This window comes from Rhinatrema bivittatum, chromosome 6 (genome assembly GCF_901001135.1).
Source record: "Rhinatrema bivittatum chromosome 6, aRhiBiv1.1, whole genome shotgun sequence".
Classification (NCBI taxonomy): domain Eukaryota; kingdom Metazoa; phylum Chordata; class Amphibia; order Gymnophiona; family Rhinatrematidae; genus Rhinatrema; species Rhinatrema bivittatum.
The window spans coordinates 199,574,613-199,599,999 of NC_042620.1; the positions used below are offsets into that span (position 1 = coordinate 199,574,613).

General features: G+C 40.7%; 1 protein-coding gene across 10 annotated transcripts in view; it reads left to right on the forward strand.

The window, feature by feature from the left end:
• LOC115093936 (arf-GAP with GTPase, ANK repeat and PH domain-containing protein 1) overlaps positions 1-25,387 on the forward strand; it is a 1,595,449-nt gene that overhangs the window by 332,714 nt on the left and 1,237,348 nt on the right. For 3 of the 10 annotated variants that reach the window (XM_029606395.1, XM_029606399.1, XM_029606404.1), the window contains exon 1: positions 9,742-11,860. The exons of 5 other annotated variants lie outside the window; for them this stretch is intronic. In XM_029606395.1, coding sequence (XP_029462255.1) covers positions 10,375-11,860 — 1,486 coding nt within the window. In that variant the 5' untranslated portion in view covers positions 9,742-10,374. Of the gene's footprint in view, positions 1-9,741; positions 11,861-25,387 lie in introns of those variants that run through there. 2 more of the 10 variants (XM_029606393.1, XM_029606394.1) reach the window with 2 other exon arrangements.

The window sequence follows — 25,387 nt, forward strand, 5'->3', positions numbered from 1 at the left end:
GTGTTTTTATTGGGGCAGGAAGGCCTTGTAGGTGTGTCCGTTATAATTCCTCTTTTTATCACGTGCGATAATAACTGCAGTAATACCCGCGATCTGCAATATTGGCTGCAGGAGCACAATAAATAGTTTTTTCACTGTACTGCAAAAAAAAAAAGTATAGTTATTAAATCCAACGATAGTGTGCGTTACTTTATTGCACTCTGCGCTAGCAGACCCTTATTTCCATTTACTCTGCCCAAACTCTTCCTACTTGAATACTCAAGTTTTGATTTGCATATGCATTTTGTATTGCGTTATTCATCGCGCGTAATAGGGTTCTAATGCAAAATGATAAATGACTCAGCAAGGTTGTACCTGAGGCAGTGGAAGATGAAGTAATGTTCCATTTCTCCTCTTCCTCATTTTTCTCCTCCCTCCAACATTCTCTTCTTCCACTCTCAATTCTCTTCTCATTCTGACCATATCACCCTCCCTCATTTCTCTTTTCTTTCCCCATCACTCCTTCATCTATCCTTCATTTCCTCTTCTCCCCAGCATTTTCTCTTCCCCACCCTCATTTCTCTTCTCCCTATGACTCTTATCTATTCTCCTTCCTTATCAGTCCTTCACCACAACTTTATCTTTATTTTTCTTTACCTCTCTTTTATTTATCATCCTCCTCCACTTATTTATTTATTTTATTTATTTAAATTTCTTATATACCGGCATTCGCGATGGGAGTCGCATCATGCCGGTTTACAAATAACAAGGTGTGACAACAGAATAAATACTTAATAACTTAAAAACATTAACATGTGATAGAAGAATAAGGTAGCAGTTACAATAAAACAGGGATAAAATGCAACTTGGAATGAAGAGAAGGCAAAAGAGAGATTATTCCCTGCTTCCTTCTCTCTCCATCCCAATGCTGCTGCTGCTGTTACTTTGTCTTGCTGATTTTTCTTCCTCTCTAATCATTATCCTGCAGCAAGATCTTCCTGTCTCAGGTGTGGGCTGCAGGGTCTGAGTATGCCATCTTTCCTCCTGCCATTTTCTTGTTCACTAGTATTTCCCCCATCTCCAGTATATGCCCCCTTGCTTCTTACCCCTTTTCCCAGTTTTCTTCCCCTCACCTCTTCTTCTGTGTTTTTCCTGTTCCAATAACTGCCTCCAAAGAAGCATGGACACCTCCTGGTCTCCACTAGATGCCCTAGATACCTGTCCTAGGTATTTATTGATTTTAAACATTTTATACTGCCTATAAAAATGTTTCTAAGTGGGTTATAGGTAAAACATTCATAATTTAATTCAAGTAAAGTATCAATAAGTATACAACTAAGAACAAATAAAAAAATGAAATTTAAAAATAAAATACAAAAAAATAAAATTGAACACTAAAAGATAAAATAATAAAACAGTACACATTAAAAGGGCCCTCGATTAAAATCCAATGGCCATGATAAAAGCTGCCAGACATTATATGCTTGCTCAAATAAATGTTTTTAATAGTATTCTAAATTTCAAGAGGGACACTTCATCATTAATAACCACAGGCAAACTGTTCTATAAAAATAGGTCTTCTATGCCAAAAAAGCTGCTTGCAAAATTCATTTTAGCTTAGTGGGAGACAGTATTTCCTTACAGCAACTCCCTTTGAGACTTGTTATGAATGGTAGCTCCTTCGTTCACTGGGGGGGAGGGGGGACGCTAGTAGCTTAGAGAGTGTGATCATTTTGGTTTAGCCTTCGAGGAGTGAGGATCTCTTTTTGGTTTTGCTGTCTGAGTTAGGGTGTACCCAGATACCTTTCAGTGTTCTTCTTGCCTGTGACGATCTGCCTCCCATTTTGGAGAAGACTTCTGTTAGAATTTAGCTAACTTTTGGATTTTGACTGGTAGTGAAATCCTGGTCCAGCCCTGGGGAGGGACATGCTCTGGAATCAGAGGCCAGGGAACAGAAGACTCGCGAGCCCTTTTCCTGTAATTGGGCTCCATCCTGTGATGTCACCCATATGTGAGGACTAACATCCTGCTGTCCTGTAAGAACACCTGTTACAGATAAGCACCATTTGCTTTCTTTACGAAGATGTGTCTTGGGTTCTTGTGGCTTGTAGAAAGTCTTCTAGTAGAAAGTCTTATGGACTGATATGGAGGAGGTTTTCCGTGTGGTTTGAGCAGAAGGCCCTAAATCCTTTCTCCTGTCCCACACAAAAACTGCTATACCCTTCTGCACCTATCGGAGGCTGGCCTAAAAACCAACTCCGTCAGGGTTCACCTAAGTGCAATTGGAAAATACCACCAAGGTATAGACTGTATGCCCATCTCTGTACAGCCTATAGTTGTATGCTTCATATGCGGCCTGCTTCAGTTGATGCCTCCCCTAAGGCCTCCCACTATGTCTTGGGACCTCAACGTGGTGCTGGCTCAGCTGATAAAAGCTCCTTTTGAGCTACTGTGCACCTGTGAACTGAAGGTCATATTTTTGGTGGTTGTCACTTCAGCATGCAGGGTCAGCGAGCTCCAGGCCTTAGTGACTTATCCACCTTAATCTAAGTTTTATCATGACAGGGTGGTCCTGTGTTTGTACCCTAAGTTCCTGCTTAATGTGATGACGAGTTTCCATCTTAACCAATCAATCATCCTGCTAACATTCTTTCTCAGACCCCATTCACACCAAGATGAACGAGCACTGCACAGTTTGGATTGCAAAAGAGCCTTAGCCTTCTATCTGGAGCAGACAGAAGCACCTAGACCAGAGCTTTCCAAACTTTTCATGTTGGTGACACACTTTTTAGACAAACATAATTTCGTGACACAGTAATTCAGTCTACTAGCAAACCAGAGGTTAAAGGTTAAATGAACGAAATGTATTTCGACAATATATGTATGTTTCCTTAAATATATACATATCTTGTAAAAACCTTTCATTTATATTAAAAATATATAATATTCCAAGATTAATGTTATTGTTATAATTTATGAGTAACAATAATAAAACAAAGTTATTGTGTTATTCAATTTACCTCTTTAATGAGATATATGAGCTTGATTGGATGAACACAGCTTTTGAATATTTGGTGGTGTTAAAAAAGTCCAAAGGGTCTTCTGCGTAATTTTAAAAAGCTGGCCAGTTTCACACTAATTATTTAATAGCCTCATTCAACTAATTCTATATGGCTATGAGAGTGAAGTCTGGAATTTATAGAAAGGGACAGAATGTCAATATAAATCCTGCACCTCCAGTTCTGTAACTCTGCATCCACTGAAATTCCCCCAAACAATGGAGCTTGGATGTTTCCCTTACAGCTCATCATACTAAAAGATATTTTCAAATTCTGGTGTCACCTCACAGTAACAGCAGCACAAACACCTTCCACTGCCAGGCACATTGTGAACTAACACAAAACCCTGCAAAAAAGACACTCAAAATCTATACTGCAATCTCATTGTAACATAACAATAACACCAAGGACTCAAACAACAATAACCCTACCTGTGAAAAAGCAAGGGTAAATATTACACTGGGTCCTAGAATACCAATACACCACGTACTGAGGAAACAAAACAAACCAGATTGCTATAGATCCCTATGTTAGCAGAATCTCTCATCATGGTCACACACAGAGCAGAGACAGACCCTCACCAAATACAGAATACAAAATAAAGGAGCACAAATTAGACAAAAACTGAAATGGAAACCCCAAGAAGCCAGACTCTGTGTATTAACAATGGAAAAACAGAACCACCATTCCTCATAAAACAAATAAAATCAAGAAACATAAAACATCAGTTATAATAGTAAAACCATACTAATAAGAGTATTTTAAAATTACTGATAAATAGAATTTCTATTAATTAAAATCATATACATTTTTACAATTTCCCAAACACCAATACAATATTTCAAAACAGCACATATATCAAATAACACCCAATAATTAAAACTAATAAGGATTTTAAAAAGCCCCTGCTGTCCATACATGGGAGCTCTTGATTTCCAGTCACCCTGATATTGTCAAGGATTAGGAGGTTATCCTCTCTCTCACACATACTCACATGTCCATTCGCTCTCACACATACACTGTCATATACATATACATTCATGCTCTTATACCCACCATAACCTCTCGCTCTCACAGACACTGACACACACTCAGACTCTAAGACACTCTCTCCCACTCCACACCCCCCCCCACACAAACTCTTACTCCCCTGGATTTTCTCATACACACTCATGCTCTCACTCTCTCTGGCTCCCTCACATACACACAGACCCAGGCAAGTTCCCAATCATTTTCACACACTGAAACTGACCCCCAGGCAGGCTCCCATTCATTTTCACAGCACTCCCTCACCATCCCCCAGGCATGCACACATTCATTCTCACACACAGACCGCCAAGGCAGGCACCAATTCATTCTCACACACACACATACACCACACACAGGCAAGCACCTATTCTCACACATACAAACCCCAGGAAGACGCCCATTCATTCTCATATACAGACACACCCTCATGCAGGCACCCATGCATTCACACACATACACCCCCAGGCAGACTCCCATTCATACACATGCACACACTAAAGGCAGAGACCCCCTCTCTTTCTTTTGCCAGCAACCTCTGAGCCTCTCTCATTCCTCTGCTGCCACTGTCACTGATGCTGCATGGCTATTGGGGAGGCGCTGATTGCTGCTACTGGCACTGAAGCCCATTCTGCTGCCTCCTCTGTGCAGGCCCCATGGGTTTCCACTTCCTCCATGTTGATCTCGTACATTGTGAGATTGCATAGAGAAAGTGCTACTCTTGCACATTCCCAAAGATTACATATGCCAATCACTAAAAAGTAATTTTTTTTTTACCTTTGCTTTCCGATCTTAGTTTTCTAATAGTTTGGTCACAGGCTTTTTTGGTCCACCTCCCCTTTCTTATTTTTTTTGCCAATTCCTTTCATATTGTCTTTTTTTCTATTTCTTTTCTCTCCATCTATCTTCTTCCCTCAAACACACAGTCAGGTTCTCATTCTCACATGCTCTCTCTCATACAATCATTCATACACAGTCTCTCTTGCACATGCTGTCTGACTCTCACACACCCAGGCTCTCTCACTCCCACATGCTGTCTTGCTCAAGCACAGGCTCTCACTGTCACATGCTGTCTCTCTCACACATACACAGGCTCTCACATGCTGTCTCTGCAAACATTCAGGTACTCACTCCCACACACAATCTCTCAACGCATCTCATACACGCACACAATCTCTCAACTCATCTCATACACGCACTCTACGGGCCCTCAGTCTCTCTCCTACCTCTGGGCCTCCTCTTCACGGGTCGCTGCAGGATGGGCTCTGCAGCGGCCCTGATGTTCTCGGGCCAATCCGCCGCGGCGGCAGCCCTGATCTTCTTGGGCCAGTCCGTGGTGGGGACCCTGCTACCGAGCCTCCTGCTCTTCTCAGCCCGCTGCAACAATGCTGCTCCTCTTCTGCCACTCGGCTGATGCTCCTCCTCCTTCCTGCCCATGCGGCTCCGGCAACATTTTTCTTCTGGGGCCGCGTAGGCAAGAAGGAGGAAGAGCACCTGCATGTTTAGACGTGACCTTTTTCTTCGGGCCATGGTGACGTGAGCTCCACCACGGCCCTGCCGATCTTCCTGCTTTGTGTCTCCAGCACAGCACAGCGATACTTTACTACTCAGCCGCCAGTGGGATGAGGTCCACCGGCGGCCTCATTGGCTCCCACTTGCTCCGCCCCGACTCGTGCACCTGGCTTGCGCGACACACCGGTACACTACAGGCAACACACTAAAGTGTCATGGCACACACTTTGGAAAGCTCTGCCATAGACAGTCCACCCACTTTTCATTTCTTTTCACAGGAATAGATTGGGAGTTGCCGTTGCCAAACAGACATTATACAGTTGGCTAGCAGATTGCATTCACTTCCTTTATGCCCAGGCAGGACTGCATCTTGGGGGAGTCATTCTGTCAGAGCCATGGCAACGTCGGCAGCCCACTTGTGAGCAGTTCCCATGGAGGAGATATGTAAGGCTGTGACATGGCTTTCTCCTCACACATTCACATCACACTATTGTCTGGATAGGGATGGCTGACTTGACAGGTTCGGCCAGTCTGTCCTCCGGAATCTCTTTGAGATGTAGAACCCAACTCTCCCTGCCTAGGGCCCATTGTTTGGGTTCAGTCTGTCTCCCCCTCTGTTACCAACAGCACTGTGATTGTGCCCGTTGGCACCTGGTTGGTGCTCATTGATCACATAAGAACATGCCATACTGGGTCAGACCAAGGGTCCATCAAGCCCAGCATCCTGTTTCCAACAGTGGCCAATCCAGGCCATAAGAACCTGGCAAGTACTCAAAAACTAAGTCTATTCCATGTTACTGTTGCTAGTAATAGCAGTGGCTATTTTCTAAGTCAACTTAATAGCAGGTAATGGACTTCTCCTCCAAGAACTTATCCAATCCTTTTTTAAACACAGCTATTCTAACTGCACTAACCACATCCTCTGGCAACAAATTCCAGAGTTTAATTGTGCGTTGAGTGAAAAAGAACTTTCTCCGATTACTTTTAAATGTGCCACATGCTAACTTCATGGAGTGCCCCCTAGTCTTTCTATTATCTGAAAGAGTAAATAACCGATTCATATCTACCCGTTCTAGACCTCTCATGATTTTAAACACCTCTATCATATCCCCCCTCAACCGTCTTTTCTCTAAGCTGAAAATTCCTAACCTCTTTAGTCTTTCCTCATAGGGGAGCTTTTCCATTCCCCTTATTTTGGTTGCCCTTCTCTGTACCTTCTCCATCGCAACTATATCTTTTTTGAGATGCGGCGACCAGAATTGTACACAAGGTGCGGTCTCACCATGGAGCGATTATAGAGGCAGTATGACATTTTCCGTTTTATTCATCATTCCCTTTCTAATAATTCCCAACATTCTGTTTGCTTTTTTGACTGCCGCAGCACACTGAACTGACAATTTCAATGTATTATACATTATAACGCCTAGATCTTTCTTGTGTTGGGGAGCAGCCTGTAGCTAGGGATTGACCCATGTGTGAGGGCTACCGTCCTGCTTGTCCTCGGAGAAAGCAAGTTGCTTACCTGTAATAGTTGTTCTCCTAGGACAGCAGTATGTTAGTCCTCATGATACCCTCTCACCACCCCGTGGAGTTGGGTTTCTCCTATTTTATTGTTATAATCTGTTACAAGACTGAAGAGGCACCCCACGTGGATGCGTGGTATAGGGCATGCCCAGCATGCCCTATACCACGCATCCTATACCACTTTGACATACGTTTTCCGATTATGTCATCCATGTATGAGGACTAACATCCTGCTTAGGAGAACACATGTTACAGATAAGCAACTCTGCTTTACATGGGATTTGCATGAACTCATGCTAATTTTAGCTCTTACTTTTACTCCTGTTTTAGCATGCATTTTTAAGGATTTAAAACTCCTGTTAAATACCAGTGTTAACTTATCGCAGAAAAATGTGCACTAAAAACGTTAGCGTGCCTTATTACATAGCATCCGTTATGAGGTTAGCACTGAGTATCTGTCACCCCATAAACTAATGTTTTTCTAATATGCCAGCCTAGATGTGCCCCTGTCCCTTGGTTGGATACCTACAGGTAACTGAATTTTATCTGCTTAGCTTTTTACTTCTCCCTCTTTTATATTGTATTGAGGTAAATGATCCTATTAGGCTTTCGAGTTATTTAGCTGAGATAGAATCAACAATATAGTAATAAAAAGCAGCAACTTAAAGGCAGGCAATGAAAAACCAGTCTTTAGCATTCCAAAGATGTAATTAAACTTTTACAATGACAGGAGCTCTTCACATTACCATTTGACAGTTCTTTGCACTGGGCTATCTCATTTGTTGTGCAAGTATGGGAGGCAGAGTTTTGTGGAGTCCTAAACATTAAAGCATACAAGAGTTGCAGGATTTTAATATTATTGCAATGAGTGGTATCTATCTTTTGATGAGATGCTGAAGGACCCTATGCAAGAGTATTTCTGTATTAGATGGATTTATGTGAAATCATTGAAATGGTTTCTTCTACTTTTGCAAGCCTGTTTCTGTTGGTAGAGCAAATAGGAAAATCTGGAGTGGATTTTGCATAGAAAGATAATTCAAAAAGTTTAGTAGCAACAGTTTACCTAGTTTGGCATTTTCTGTTTTACCTAATATACAGGATGGGGGGTTTTAGAAACAGTATACAAACTGCCAAAAAAAAGTTACCTGAATAGATTTATTTTAGTATTCGATTGTTACATCATTACTGCATACTATGCATGAAAGTATTCATAAACCTACATAATGCTGTTTTGGTAATTGACAGAGACAATTCATTATTATCTGTTGCTATCTGGACAGTTGCCAGCCTTGCAGTGATGTATTTTACTGTCAGTGCTGTGGGGGGCATTATGCAATCTTTGGTACATTTAGTAAGTTTTAGTTTGGAAGGGAGTAAAGGTGGATTGTTTCAATATGTTTATCAAATGATTTCCTGAAATGTAGATTTTTCAGCAGTGGATTTTAAACATTTTAGATGAAACATTTTTCTATGATGATTTTAAAGAAAGCACACACTCCCTTATTTCATGTACTAGAAACTAGAACAGTTTATATAAATCAAGTGGAGTAATAGTTGGATATAATCTTTAAAATGCAGTATCATTTTTTATACTTTATTGCATCCTCTTCATCATATTCCTAGATCTTTATGTCCCTAATATATTATTTTATATAATGTTTAACTTATTTGATTTAAAGTTCCACAACTTTAATTATGGTTATGCCTCCTGTTTGTAAAATCTACTTGTCTAAATCAATCTTCAGCTTCTTTATGATTGTTACTTTACATGTGCCAGTAGGCTGCCTACATAGCATATTTTGTCAACTGTCAGCAAATTTACTTACCGTAAAGAAAAATAAGTAATGTCAGTAAAAAATCTCATGAGCAAATGGCCTGTGTTGCCTATTTTGTGGGTTCAGGCTCTATGAGGCTATACAATATTCTGTAGGTAGGGGACTGTAAATGCATAAAGAGGTGAATCCCCACAGTAAGTCCAGCTATGCATACAATGGTGATGGTAAAATGTGGGTAAATAAACATTTTGAGGACTGACATCACTGCAGTGACCAGGCTAGGTGCATGGGGAGGCAGGAGAGACATAAAATATGAGAAAAAAGTCCCCAGGTAGTTGCAAATGAAGGCCCATGGTGCTAGGATTCCGGTGCTGGTTCTGATTGAGCTGGAGGTCCAAAGGAATTTGAGAGAAAAAAAAACCAAACCAAAAAATACTGCATAAGAAAAAAAAAATCATGAGTTGATGACACAGCTATATGATCTTCTCAGAAGAATCAGCACAGCTGTGCGCCAATTTATTGATGTTCATAGCAGTAGGAGTAGCTAAGTAGCAATCAGGAGTGAAATAAAAATCAGAAAATGGGTCCTAGTTTTATGCTTTAATTGCGAGATGAATTAGTTGAAAATTTATTTTGCTAGTACTGTTGCTTTAATTTCTTCATTATCCTTATCTTGAGTACAACTGGTTTCAATTTTGGGATTCGGAGCCAGGGATTTGGTATTTTAACTGGCTTCCACAGAGACGAAGATTGAATTCCAGTCCAGATTTTGGTTGCTGCTCTACTCACACAGGCCAATATTTGTTTCCTGATGCTGTGGGAATTCAGTGCACTGATTGCAGTGGGAGAGACTGTTCCTTTGCGAGTCTGACTACTCTTCATATCCCTCTTCTGTTGGCTGTGGCAGGGTGTTTTCATTTTTAGATCTAAATGTTCAGTTCTTCATTACAAATGTAATGGGACACAATCCCTTGTTTTGTCCAAATGTAGGCGGGAGGAATCGTAAAGTAAAATTTCCTGTGTGCAGGAGACCGAGAAACTGCAAACGTGCATTAACTGTAAACAATGAAACTGACGGCTGCAGCTGTAGGATGATGTGAGCCTTCTTCAGATTCACAGAGGGGTATTCATACAGCCATTTTTTTCTTTTCATTTTTCTTCTGGATCTGGAAAGTGGAGACAGAACTGTAAAATTTGAAAATGCAGCATAGGAAAACAGAGTAAAAAATATTGCTTGTAAATGACTGTGTTTTGGGCCATCTCCTTAGAAGATGTAACAGCTTCAGACTGAAGACCTGTACTGATTACCAAAAACTGGATGTTATTTTTGTAATCTTGTTCGCCATTTGCTGTTTTGAGGTTTTTTCCCCCCTATCTGTGCATTTGGATTTTTCTGTTGGATTTGATTATTGTGCTCATTTAGATGGATGCTGGATGTGCAGGGAGTGGATTTTATATAAAGAGCCTCATTAGCAAGAATTTTTTTGTTGCTTTAGAGAATGTATGTTCTGGATAGTGAACCTTGCCCTGACAGGATGATGCAAAGAGGAACCCCACAGAGGAAAACTGTGTACCGCATTTCCGTGACCATGGTCAAGAAGGAGCTACTGGGAGAGGAGAGTATCAGGCTAGAGCTTTCTGGTGCCCACAGATGTCTGCCTGAAGCCAGGTCAAGCTTCCCTAAGGATTGTGATGAGGACCCAGGGGAAGAAGAAAAGTTAGATGTCTTCCCGATTCATTCTGGATTCCGAAACTTCAGGACACGCAGCACTGGTCAGCTGGAACTGGGCAGGTTAAAAGTATCTAAGAAAATGCTTAATTTCTCACGAGATCTGACCTTGAAGGTGAAAGACCAAAATATTTGTTGGGTGCCTGAAGAGAGAAAGCAGGGGAGAGAAGAGTGTCCAGTGCCTTCCAATAGGCCAGTCAGCATGCTGTCCTCAATAAATTTGAATCTGGAGAATAACAAAAATATTGATGGCTGGAAAGAAGTATCTGACATCAAGGAGGAAAACCTTGACAATACTGAAGTTACAAGCCAGACGACCATTTGTGAAAGAAGTGTTTCAAGCTGTAGCACTGATATGGGCATTAAATATTGCACTATTAAAGCTCAAAAAGTATCGGAAACTTGTAAAATGAATGAAGTAGACTTCAAAGCACACCAGGCAAATCCAAGAGAGCTCCCTTCCGAGCAGCTTGGACATGAAGAGATTGGAGGGGAGCTAAAATTTTCTCAGGAAGCCCAAGCTAGGGCAGTAGATTATAGTGTTACAAAGAGATCCATCTCTGCTCCCCTGTCTCACAGTGAGTGCAAAGAGAAAGAGTTCAGAGTGATCCCCATTTACCAGGGAGGAACAGTAGAAGATTGCAAGGAAATAGCAAAAAGTGTATGTGAGGATGAGAAGACACATCCAAATTTGCTTCACAGGAGTTTTAGCTTCAAGCACTGGAATGGAGACTTGATGAGACTCAGAGCTTTAACTAATGAAAAACTTCATAGAAGCTCCAGCTACCTGAATTGTGAAGGAGGAGGCATAGATGAGACAAAAAATATCAAAATTGCCCAACCTTGCTATATTTCTGATCCATTCAGCATGGAAAAACGGAATACTTTGGATATTGGGGAAGTCTTAAATAAAGCAGATTCCCTGTCAAATCTTGAACGTTGGGAGAGAAGCAAGAGCAAGAACAGAACCTTGGATAATAGTGATCTTAACAGGCTCGCTCAGCATTTGGAGACGAGCAGAGGTTTCTTCCATGGAGAAGGTATTCGCTCCAGTGCTCAGGAACATAAACTTCTCAGGTTTTTCAGTGGGATATTTTCTAGAAAGGATGGCACGTCCACACTATTCACTAACTCTGGCGCAAGGTCTCCGAAAAATAGTATTTCCAGATCTAAGGTTTATTTCAGCAGTCTAAAGAGAATCACAGTGGATAATGTACAGTCTAGCAGTGAAAGCATCAACGCATCGCCTCGTAAAGGTTTCTCACTTTTTGTTTGCATGTTTATGAAATGGGGTGCATGGAAGTAAGTGGGGTGGTATAGGAACTATTTTATATTTAAGTAAAGTGCACTGCTGCTGCTGATTTAATGAATTGCTTTTAAATGCCACAGTCAAACATTCATCCATACATACTTCACTAAAGATACCAACATAATATTTAAAAGCATTGCATGTACAATTATAAATAAATACTATCAAGAAAGCATAGTGCAAAGTATGACCTTGGTAGTGCTTAATCACATTATTTGTACATAAATATATCATGGTTTAAGGGCAGTTAGGATTCTTATTCACATGAGGAATAATTTAACAAAGAAGCTTAATTTGTTGCCAGATAAATAAAAAGGTTAATGTTTGTGAATATTCAACAGGTAATGCTATCCATAGATATAGAAATAATCAAAAATTGCTATATATTTAGTAGTGACTTGCCAAAAGAGATGAAGGACCTGATTTAAGTGTGAGGCAAAAAAGTTTAAAAGTCTGGCAAGTCAGTTCACTTGCATAATTTTACAACTGCATATTTTATCCAAGGGTTTAATTTCTTGCAGTTTCTATAAGGAAAAAAAAAATCAAGAGAAAAACATTGAGCAAGCAGAAAATGTGTTAAAAGCATTGCAAACTGTTTTCCCTGAATTTTAAAGTGGGCAAAAATCCCACAGTTCTTCTATGTAAAATCTATTCACCTAGTTTTTTTTTTTCCCCCTGCAAAATTTTTTCCCTTCCTGAAATTGCAGGAAATGTGAAATCCTTGAGGATAAGATGTTATATCAAATTGTGCAAGCTTTTTTGCCTTATTTTACCAGAAACTTTAGAATGACTGAGATTTTTATCTAATAACCATATGGCAGGTGCACAGAAAAGCTAATTATTATGTTTGTTACAGGGTTCACTAGTAAGGAAAAGGTATGAATTTTACTGTAGCTGGATGTCCAGAATACATTGTATGGCCTAAGGAGGGATTTTGGCCACCCAAGAATACAATCTATTATAGTATTAACCACAAATCCTGGAGGGTTATACATTATTTAATTTCTGAAATGGCTAGATGAATAAAAAAAAATTGCTTTTAAAATCCATATTTTATTTGTAGTCGTGAGACCATTACCTGCAAAATAGTTTTGAATTCTGTCAGTTATTTGAGATGCAGCAGATTTAAAGTCCATTCAATCATTTTTTTTTGTGTTCACAGAAAAATGGTTACAAAGATTTGTAGTGGCTTTTAATACAAAAATGTATTGCTTTTGATACAGTGAGTGGTAAAATGAGAAAAGTACGATTAGCTTGGCTCCTTTCCTAAGTGACCTGTTTTATACACCTGCCCTATTAGTTAAGCATTTTCCTGATAGACAGTAGGCCTGCACTTTTATACTGCTGCTTTAGTTTTACAGTATAGTATAGTGTTGCCTAAAGCATTTCCCAGCCTGTTGTTCTTGTGGGAAATCTTATTTGTAATGTTTCTCTTCATAGTTTCTATAGAAATCTAAAGCACCTTCAGAAAAATATGCATTGAAATGTTACAGATTGATTGCTCAAGGTGATTACTACATAAACTGATGATAACTTAATTTTTAAATTATTCTAGTCTCAAAATTATTGCATTTAATGGAAGTAAACAATACATTTATATGATACTATAATCACTATATGTAAAATCAGTCCTAGTAAAACCTTTCTTTTTAGTAGTTAATATATTCCAAGGTTTGGCTGTTTAATTCTTCTGCAGTTGAAAAGTGTATTGAATTCTTATATATAAATGGTGATAAACTCTGCTACTTTCTGTATCTGGGTTACTGGGTCATTGGGTATACGCTAGAAATATGTGTCTGCAGCCAGAGTTGGGAAAAATATCAGTAGCTCTGTTAGAGCCTACATATTTGATTACACTTGCTTAGGTGCTTTTTGGAGGGAAATAAGGGTTAAAAAATATAAAACAAAAATACATTTTTATCGAACTAACTAAATGGTACATTTCTAGACTAGCTTTCAAGAGCTAGAACACCCTTCTTTGGGTCAAGTTTTTATTTGTTTAGCTTCATTTTCATAAATTCATGAACTAATATAGCAACCACAGTGATTTTTTAAGAAATTGAGCATATCTAAATATGTTTGCACTTTTCATAGCACTAGACGTGATTAGATCAGCTTTCAGTACAGATTAGAATGTGCTTGTAATTCTAAAGCTAAGAGACCAATAAAAGACTGTTTATTTAGGATACAACAATTTAATGCCAACAATATACATTTCAGTAGTAGGTATAGGAGGGAGAGAGAGAGAGGAAGGTGGGATGAAGCAAATGGATCACCCATTTGTCAAGATGTCTTTTCAAAATGATGGCATACTGGTGGCACACCTTTCTTCTGCAGCAAAAGCTTTGACTTGACATAACATTTCATTACTAAACATTAGTGCTTGGGGTAGTGGGGCAAGCCTCATGTAGTGTGCAGTATAGATAATTCTAACAGTTGTAATCACTGGCAGGACTGCTACCAAGGTTGGGTCTGGGAAGAAGTTGAGATCTCAGAATATTTTCATGGATTTATGTTTTGACGCACAGTCCAGAATCAGGGCCAAAATAAGTATCCAGTGATCTTGTATAGGAGTTCCTTGTAAATTCTTCCTTGCTGCTAATCAACTAAGAAAACATTACCTGTAGCAGGTTCCTGAACATACCCAGATCAGTCCAGACAAGCGGGTTTTATTCATCCCTACCAGCAGATGGAGGCAGAGAACAAAGCTTTGGGCACTGCCACATATATGAGAGTGCCACCTGAGGTCCCTCAGTATTTCTCTACCTCCAGCAGATGGTAGAGGTGCTAACCTTGCAGTACTGACTGACTGGATATTTTAAGGAAAATTGCTCCCCGAAGTGACAGGCTCCTGCAAATGCTCCTGGCCTGCTTCAGCCCACCACCGCAGGACCCCCGGCAGCCAGTGGTCTGGTTCCCTCGGTGGGCCCGAAGCCCCTCCGCCTGCCCAGGACAGGGAAGTACCCTTACTTTTATTTTTGTGCTTTCCTGTGTGTCTGGGCCTTTAAATCTCTGTTGTAAAAAAAAAAAAAAAAAAAAAAAGGTCACCGGCAGCTGTCTGTTTTTGCAACAGCAGAAGCATGTGGCAGGCTGTGCGGCCTAGCAGTCTGAATGCAACAGGAGAAGCATGCGGCAAGCTGTGCGGCCTAGCAGGTTGAAATCCTCGGCAAGATGGTCGGGTGCAGGCTGGGCAGTAAGTGGGCGGATCGGGGGATCATTCGGAAGAGGGTGGTCCCGGTCGGGGCAGATTCATTCCAGTGGGGGCTGGCTGTACTCCTGAACGAGCCGCATGGTTTTCAGTTGCGGCAGGGGCCTGTTCAATGTCCCGGCGGGAAAGTTTTGGGGCAGTGCGCCCTCTTCTGGGTTTGTCAGCTGTTGTGTGGTGCGCCCCTCCCCCTCGCGATCCAGGCCGCAGGAAAGCGCAGCAAGCATAGGATTGCCTGTTTGGATTTTTATTTTGCCTTGCTTTATTTCTTGGTGCTTGTTATGACAGACAAGCAGCTCAGAGAGACCTGCAGGGCCTGTGGTAGCCCATCGGTCGGCCTGAATGACCACCTCCTCTGCACGGAGTGTGCTGGAGGGGGGTCTGAAAGGCAAGCAAAGCCGTGGAGGCGGCACTGGGATCACATGAGGGAGTGGCTATGGCCGCAGAAGCGGAGCTGGATAAGGGGGATTTTCCCCAGGGGTCCGGGGGCCCCCCCCCACTCCTGTCTCCCATGGCTCGACCTGGGGGAAAAGGTCCAGATGTCTCGGGTCCTAGCAGCCCCAAGCGCCCTTTGGGGGCCCTGGGGGGGCTTTCGCCCGAATTCGTACTTTTACTGCACGAGGCCTTCCTGGCTAGGCTGGGCATGCCCAGCATGGCACTAACCCTGCAGCCAGCAGGGGTCCCCCTTCAGTCTTCTTTTTTCCACGCAGCAGTAGCCACGCAGTTAAGGAGCTCTGCAGAGATTCCTGACAGGAATTTTCCTCACAGAATTACTAAAATTTAATTTACCCCACGGGGTCCCTCCTTTGACATTTTCAAGCCGCGGTACTCCAGTAAGTTTTTTACCCGTTTTCTGTCGATTGCCGTCGAGTTTGGCCCTCGCGGACTACTGGCCATCGACCATACCGCAGCTCAATTTTTTCATGGCCATGGCGTCTGGGTTCTGTCGGTGCCCGGACTGTAATCGCACCATGTCCATCACAGAGTAGGCAGAGGGTGGAAGGGGCACTCTTACAGTGAACTAGGGAAATTCTGCTCAAAATGTTTAAAACTCTGCATCTTTAAGTAATTTTTTTCTGTATTACATTTTAAATTAATTAGACTGCTATATTTTGTAGAATTTTAAATTTTTGTATGCAGAACTTTAAATTTTTTTGTGCAGTATCCCCCCAGGAGTATATCAAATCCTACAATTCTCGAGATATATCTGGATATTTGATTACACAATGACTGGATCTTCAAGCAGGTCCAAAAAGCATGTGAAACATGCCTACCTCTATTCCACAATGTACGCAAATATCTGTTTGGATAAAGCCTGCTTTGAAGGCCTGGGCTTATGAGATATGTGCCTTCATCAAGAATTTATATTAAAGCTCTCCAATATACATGTTGGAGAAGAGATCGTTGAAATATTTAAAACAAGACAACAGCATTGAATCTGAAATTGCAGTTACCATCTCTTCTTCAGCAACCAAGCAGAGTCTCCAGATTTGTTTGTGAGGCCAATTTGTATAATTCCCTACGTAATTTTGACAAACATAGCTTCTTTGCTACTTCCGTTCTAAATAAACCACCTAAAGATTCTAAGAAAGCAGAATGTAAGTCCTTTGCAGATAAGGAGGAAAGGTAATATTTCAATTGCATATAAGAGAAGTAACTGTTATTAGTCAAACCATATTGCTGTTTTCATTCCTGAAATGACAAAATCTTATTCTTCTCACCTATGTCATGTTGTACCTGATGTATACCTTTCACTTTGCAGCTCAGGAAGACTATTGTAGTATTTCTAGGAGGAAAATCAGAATTTCTCTGGTTTGGTAATAACTGTGAACAGGCAGGTGTGACCCCTTAAGTATTGCTGTCAATTTTCCCCAGGCCCATTTCAGTAGTATCACAATATTCTTCGACCAACCACGTGGGAATTTAGTATAAGAAGCATGGAGATAGGAGTCAGATTCACATAGAAAGGCATATCATACAACCAATCTAGCACAATATGCAACAAACAAGTCAAGTTGTATGATTCCATGTCAGGCACTCCCATTCCTCCTTCAGTCCAATCTTTCTTTAACTATATCAATGGAACACATGCTTTCTTCTCTTGCAAAATAAAGGATCTCAATGCATCTAAAGACTTCAAATCTTTTTGTGATAGGCAAAGTAAAAGATTCTAAAGAATATAGAGCCATTTAGGGAAAATCACCATTTTAAAGAGATTTGTTCTTCCTCCCAAAGCTAATGGTAAATTTTGCCAAGCTGAAACCTATGTTTGGTATGATCTAAAAATTGTGAAATATTAAGTTTATAGAGAGTACCCAAATCAGAAGATATCAATACTCCCAAATATCTGATAGGACCTATTGCCATTTGCCCATTTCAATGGAAATCCAGTGTTCACGAAGGGAGGTTGAAGAGGCTAAAGCCTCAGATTTATCGATATTCAGTTTTAGGCTGGAAAATTCTCCAAATCTCCCAAATAAGCAAGGATGTCTCTGGCTTAATCAAGAACACCAGGATATCATCAGCAAATGCCACATATTTAAATTCCTGAGTGCCCATCTGCAAGCCTGCTATCTCCATCGTCAACTGAATAGAATGTAAAAACAGATGCAGTGATGATAAAAATAAAGATGAGATTGGGCAGCCCTGATGAGTGCCTCTCTCTATGGAAAACGTATCATAGTGTACCCTATTTACAAGAACAACTGCTTTAGGGTTATTGTATAACGGCTTCACTGCTTGTTGAAAGAGTTCTGTTAAACCCATGTGGGTCAAGAGACAAAAAAGAAACTGCCATTCCATTCTATCAAATGCCTTTTTAGTGTCACACTGACAGAATAGGAGCACAACGTTGTTCCCCCAGGGTTATAGCTGATAACAAAAGTTGTTTATTTGTGAGAGCATAATGCCGCCAAACAAATCCAGACTGATCAGGTCCAATCTTAGGTAGTATTAGGACCAGCGTATCCACCAAAATTTTGCCAATAACCTTTGGTCAAATTTAATAAAGATATTGGCCGGTAGGACGCTGAGGAGGTTGGATCCCTCCCTAATTTAGGTATAGCCATAATTTGTGTCAAATTAATATCCTATGGATATTCTCCATGCACCAATGAAGCCTAGTACACCACAGTTAAGGGCTCTGCTACATGGTCCAGCAGGATCTTATAAAAATCTGCATTGTAACTGTTTGGGCCAGGTGCCTTCACGGACTTAACTTTGCAAATACCTCCTTGAATCTCCGTCAAGTTAATTGGTCTAATCAGCCAAGTTAAATGTTCCTCAGTGAATTTAAGCATATTCACCCACTCTAGAAAAATCTTTTGCAGTTCACCATAGCACTTCCTTCTGATGTGAACAGATCATTGTTCAGCATGTAGAGTTTTTACTATCTTCTTCTTAGTATTCACCAAAACCCCTGACTTCGTTTTGAGAGTAGAAATGTATCTGGGACCTGAACTCATTCTAATTAAATTTGCCATAAGCTTACCCATTTTAAGATATAGTGATAAATTTGAAATTTGTAATAAGTTATAGATTGCTTGATTAGCTGATGTATCAATGAATTTAATACTTCTCTTGTAGCTAAATATAATTCTGTTCTCTGTTGAATTGGAATTAGCCAACCTTTTCCTGGTTTTATCCCACTATTTTTCCAATTGTATGAATTCCTTGTTAATATCCTTTTTACCACAAAAGAAATATCACCTCTAAGGACCACCTTGATAGTGTACCAAAACAATATAGGATCCATCCCTATGACACGTATTATGGTTCTCAAAATCTTTCCATCACGCTTTAAGATAATCCTGAAGTGTAGATCTCTTGTCAAAATATATGGTAAACGCCAAGCGTGGTAAGGCCTTTCTCTACTTCCCCATGTTAGTTATAATCATATTAGGGTATGATCAGACACCTTAATGTCACCTATGCTTGTGTCAGTGACTTGGAAAAAAAAAAACCATGAAACTAAAAGATAATCTAACCTGGAATCGGAAGAGTGAACCCTGGATAGATGAGTAAAATCAGTTTCCCATAGATGATGGAGATGCCATACATCCACCACTCCTAGTCCATTCTCCAGGAAACAAATTCCTTTACCTTTTTTGATCTTCTCACTTGTGGAGTTGATGGGATTGTGAACCAACTTGACATCATCTCCCATCACCAATCTATCATAGCAAAAATGTATGCAAGCTGTAAAGAACCCACGTTCATAGTTAGGAGCCATGTGCATTGCAGAGAATCAAGGGCTTGTGTTATAGCTCAGCAACCAAAATCACATAGTGACCTTGTGGTCTTTAATTTCTTTCTGCACTGTCAGTAAAAGATTTTTATGAATTATAATACCTACCCCTGTGGATTTAGTGTCAACTGAAGCGTATCTGATGTCTCCCACCCACCATTTTCTCAACTTCTGATGTTCAACATCATTCAGATATGTTTCTTGTAAGAATACAATATTAGCCGGTTGCTTTTTTAGAATCGTGAGAGTTTTAGTACATTTGATTTCCGAATCAACACCACAAACATTCCAGGACATTATCTTCAGATTAGAATGAGTCATAGCTTATCCCAACAAACCCAGAGATATATACAAATGAAAAATCATTTTCCTTCTGATTGTTTGCCCTCCCAGCATGAGCTCACACCCATTAGATGTACCTCTCTCCTCTGCATCCTAATTATCATGCAAATTACTTCCAGTCTCCCCCTTTGTGTATCTTTACCCTCTAGTATGCCACTTCCTCCCCTCTTTCTCCCCCTTCTTGAATTCCATTTCCCACAGACCTCTTTCCTGAGACCATATTTGAGCCAAGACCATTGTTCCATTCCCCTCCATCCTCACCTACCAAGATATCTCCGCTTTGCAGTCCACTTTGTCTTCCCTTCACTTGGCTGAATAGACTAATTAACTTGTCCTCTCTTCATCCTCAATCATTTCCTCTTCAATAACTATTCTCCACTTCAAATTCCTGGCATCAATTATTGTGTGGAGATCAGCAGATATAAATAATATTATGTTAAAAGGAATAAAACTGATGAGAATGTTAAACAGACAAGTCAAACAGGAACATCTTCAATTCTAGTATAATGGCTTTCTCAGTTTAATAATGCAATTCACGTCAGCACTACCACCTGCTTTGTATGAGAAATAGCCAGTTAAGTGAATAGTATTTGTAGTTTTTGATCTATTTTAGATAAGCACCATCAGATTGCACCTCATGGAACATATGAGGTCAATGAAATGTTGACTGGACAGTGCCTCAAGTATTTCTTGGAGCCACTCCCAACCTCAACTTACTTTCGTTCCAGCTCTTCTACAAATTTCTTCGCATCGGGCACCAATAAAAACCAACACACCCTGCTAAAATGCTAAACTCTCAGCTTAGCTGGATATAGCAAGGCTGAGTGAACCCTCATTGCAAAGAGTTTAGAGCACAGAGGGGCAAATTCTTGCTGTTTAGCAGATAACTTTGCAGCATAATCTTGGAATGCTAGAATCATTTTGCCAGCATAGTTCAGCTGTTTTTCCCCCTCTCAGAGCCTGCATTATTGCAACTTTCTGAGTGAAATCCAGCAGATGTGATATGAGTACTCCTAGCCTGTCATTATTATCCTAATGAGGGCCTAGTCTATGTGCGTGTTTTATTTGTAGGTTCCCCTGCATGCTGGAAAGGCACAATTCCTGTGGAAGTCACATTCCCTATAATACATTCTGTGTCAGTGTCTCCAGTAAGCCAAGAAATCAAATGTTAATGCAGCAAGATCAGTTTTCCAAATCGTCTAGCTGTTCTTGTTTATGCATTGCTGCCTGAAGCACTGTCCATTGACTGTCTCACAACCCATCTTGCATATCTGAAATTCTCTGGGCACTTCCATAAACTGACACTTGAACCCTGTTACTGTCGCTAAAATGAAATTGTTTTTTCAATTTTTTTCAGCTCTGGTTCAAGCGCTTCTACCACCACTGTCTTTATTTTGCTGATTGTGACCTGTTCAGTCAGTTCATGTTCTGTATCAGCCTATCTGTCCGCCATCTTAGGTTCTGCCATTCTGGACTTTTCGTTGTTGTTTTTCCCCAAATGAGTTTACATTCCTAGAGTAGGGCATCAGAAAATCAATCACTGTCAAATTCCCCTACTACTTGTGGTCAAAATTAGTTAAAAAAAAAAAAAAGTGGCTCAATGGGAGTTTACTATAGTATGTATCTGTGTTTTTTCTTTTTATTGTCATTGTTTAAGTTGATTTTTTTAATTTTAGTTTTAGATTCAGAATCTATAATTTGTATTACTCATGTTTAGCTTTAATGTATGGTATGTTTATTTTTTAATTTATGTACATTGCATTGATATACTTATGTAAGAATTGCAATTCATCAAGCCTAATAAAAATTACATCCATCCTTTCTCACAGCATCACGTGATCTCCCCAGGTGATATTATTAAAGTAGTTTTCTTGTATAATTCAGCATTTGTACATGTAACTGGTATATTTTCTATATATCAGCATTTACAGCATTTGCAGACAGATCAGCAGCATAAAATCATGGCATGTAAAACAAATCATCTAACAGAAAAGGTTGATGTGCCCACTAGAGCATCAAATGTGAGGGTATAAAAGGATCAGGACACCATGAACAAGGGGGCACTCCTTGAAGTTAGCATGTGGCACATTTAAAACTAATCGGAGAAAGTTCTTTTTTATTCATCGCACAATTAAACGCAGGATTTTTTTTGCCAGAGGATGTGCTTATTGCAGTTAGTAAAGCTGTGTTTAAAAAAGGATTGGATAAGTTCTTGGAGAAGTCCATTACCTGCTATTAATTGAGTTGACTTAGAAAATAGCCACTGCTATTACTAGCAGTGGTACCATGGAATAGACTTAGTTTTTGGGTACTTGCCAGGTTCTTATGGCCTGGATTGGCCACTGTTGGAAACAGGATGCTGGGCTTGATGGACCCTTGGTTTGACCCAGTATGACATGTTCTTAGTATAGCCTGTTGTCCTTCAGCAGCTGATGTGGCAGAGTTTACAGAGCTGCAGGCGGGAGAGACACTTCTCCTTTCTGGAGACCTTCCGAGTATGCATAAGTATTCATCTTCATGGGAGAACCCACAGCCATCAAGGAACTTGGCCTTCCCTTATAAAGTCAAATGCCTCTGGCAGTTTTCCCTCCCAGAGGTATGTTTGGATAGGGACTGCAGCTATTATGGTGATAACTGGCCTTTAGGAAAGAATCTCTGCAGCCTGACAGGAACATCTTTGGTGGGAGGTTCTGCAGCTATTCAAAAAAAGCCAAAATTTTCTCGTGCATGAGAAAAGCCGCAAGACAGATGGAAGCATGTAGTCCATCTACCTTGGCTGTCCGTACTGGCAGTGACAGCCACCAGTTTGGGGTATCCCATGTGGCTACATTCTTGACACTTATAAGAATACTGGTTAGAGTCCCGCAGGGTTGAGTGGGCAGCCATGAGCAGAGATGCTCATTTATGTTTATATGTGCATAGGCAGTGTGTACCCTGCGAGACTTTACGTTCAACACAGAGCTCATTTTCTGAGGGCATCTTGTTAAAGACATTATGAAGGCCTGCAGTTTAAGCCATGCACAGAGGGCCTGGTTTACTCTTGCATTCCTGGTGTGTGTGGGTGTGGGGAAAGTGCCCAGGTCCCAAGTAAAAAGTATGGCTTTCTCCTTCCTCAGACTTCTTGAAGCCTTGTTCTCCTCAGTCCCAACTCTTAATACATTTGTGTGGGGAAAAAATGGCACTAGTTCCTGAATGTTGGCATCCAGGAGCCTTGGTGGGATTTTTCCCCCCTCTCCTTAAGGACCTTCTTCCATGCAGGGGTGTAACACCTTTCTGCCCTAGGCTGGCTAGTGAACCTCAGATTCCTAGGAGGCATCCTCCATCTGATTTCCTTGAAGCCAGTAGGAGAGGGGAACTGATCATAGTGGAGGTGCCTGGGGACACATTAGGAAAGTGGGCTCTGAATACTCAGCGCCTGCTTTCTGAGCATTTTAATTGCATCGGCCCCAAACTAAAATAAATTGCTTACCACTCCTAATCTTTTATTTTTTAAATCAGGGCATGCACAGTTGTATCCCTTATGTCAGCTATGTAGACCAAAGTGTTTATAACTGCTGATACTGTCTGTGTTTGTCTTTTCCTGTTTGACTTGTATATTTCGCAAATATGAGGGAGGGAAGTAAGAGGACTATGTGAGAAACCTTATAGCGTGGGATAAACAGAAAAGCAGCATGTCATGAATGCCATTTATGTTAGCAACAAACATCAGATTTTATGGGAGCCTTGAGATGTATATGGGGGAAAAGTCCAGGACTCTGAGTAAAAATGTTTTGCAGAGTTTTAGAAATACTTCCAGTTTATAACAGTTTTATGATGTAGTACTCAGTCTCTTGTAGCAAATTAACTAATCTAGTGCTGAAGAGCATGATGAAGGGCAAAATAAACAGAAAAGCAGAGAGCAGTCTGGGGCAATAACATTAAAAAGAAATTGACAAGATGGTGGAAACATGGGCAATAGAAGGAAGAAAGCGGAGTATGGAGAGAACTGGGGTATCATAGTTACCAACCTTTGTATCCAAGAGGTCACTTGATGAAATAAACATTATCTGTGCCACCAGGCTCCTATGATTGTAGGATGGCCATGAGAGAAGCCGTATAAATAGGTTGTTGTTACATAATTTACAACCTATTGCGCAATCAACATTCTTGAAGCTTCTCCATCTCTTAATGCAATCATTGAAAAAAGCTAAAGGGTGCCAGCCTTCAGTCTGGGCTATCATTCTGCTCCTGCTCCAGCTGATTCCCTTGCAAACAGTCTGCAGAGTATGGGAAGAGAGGGATGGCGAGGCAGACTAGACCGAGCAGAAAAATGAAGAGGAACTACTTTCTAATCTCTTTAGAAGAATTTCATCTTTATACAAAGTTTCTTGAATCTCTGTATGTAGCCAAACATACACCAGCCATGATGACTTGGGTGCATTTTTGGATGTCTGCAACTGAAGGTATCCCACAGCTAACAGAAAGGGCATTAATTTCAATTTGTAAAAGCCTTGATGACTGGCATTACTACTGACCAGTTTCAAATGTTGCCATGTGCCTAATGTATGCGTGGCACCCCTTTGGGACAGCCACTAGATGGCCCTAGGTCCCTGTTCAGAATCTATCTCTGTGGGCCTTCCATCCTTTACAGTGCCAACGAATCTGAAGGACTGGGATTGGTTGTCTGATCCTATTTAGTGAAGCCATTTTAATATTCAGTGTGGTCATTTTGAGTCCACTTCAGAGCACTGAGAATGCAGCTTTTATACTCCCTGGTGAGGCTTCCCAACATCCTCATGAACTTTATTGAAGAAGTTCCTCACTGTACACACCCTATCCCCTAATTATTTGCAGTGAGGTAGATTTTTGCTGGATCCCCCTTCAGGACTCTCTTGAAGGGGCTGAAGACCTGTGAGCCTCACTCTACTCCCTAGGTAAGGCAAGCACCAATGACAGTACCCACAGTGTAAGATTTTTGATGGCCAAGATGTATCCTGATTTTTCCAGAATGGATGGCTGCTTAAACTTTGCACCCTTTGGAGAAGGCTCCCCCCAGACACAAAGGACAAGGGCTGAAGACTTGTGAGCCCTAATCTACTCCCTAGATGGGGCAAGCACCAGTGACGGTGAAGCAGCAGTCACCAAGAGATTTTTACAGAAAGCAAATATTTGTATATTGTTTGTGGGGAGGTTTTTTTGACCACCCTTACCCACTAGGGTTCCAGGGCTGGGATAGCCTGGTTTCCAATTCCTAAGACCTTTCCTGTAGGAGAAGTATCAAGATCTTGGAGACCCATATAAGATCTCCACCCTATTGTGAATAAACTTGGCTCAGATAGGACTTTTCATGTTTGAGGAGATCCCTCTAATAGGATTCCTGTTTGGAATTTTAAAGTGGTAATTTTAAAGTGCTTTGTGCACTTTAAAATTACCATGGGAAGCTTTATACAAATACCTGAGATAAAGGACACCTACCCAGAAGAGAAAAAATACCTCTGTACATTAGTCAGTTATAACTTCACATTTATGGAAAATTGACTAACTTAATTGTTAAAGAATCAGTAAATATTTAATTTAACACCCTTGTCCTGCCTGGTTTGTCCCAGCATCTCATCCCTTGGAATGCAGCATCTAGTAGTACACATACAGGCTGATGCAATACAGTGCACTCAGGACGCGTATCCACATCCCCGTATGCTATA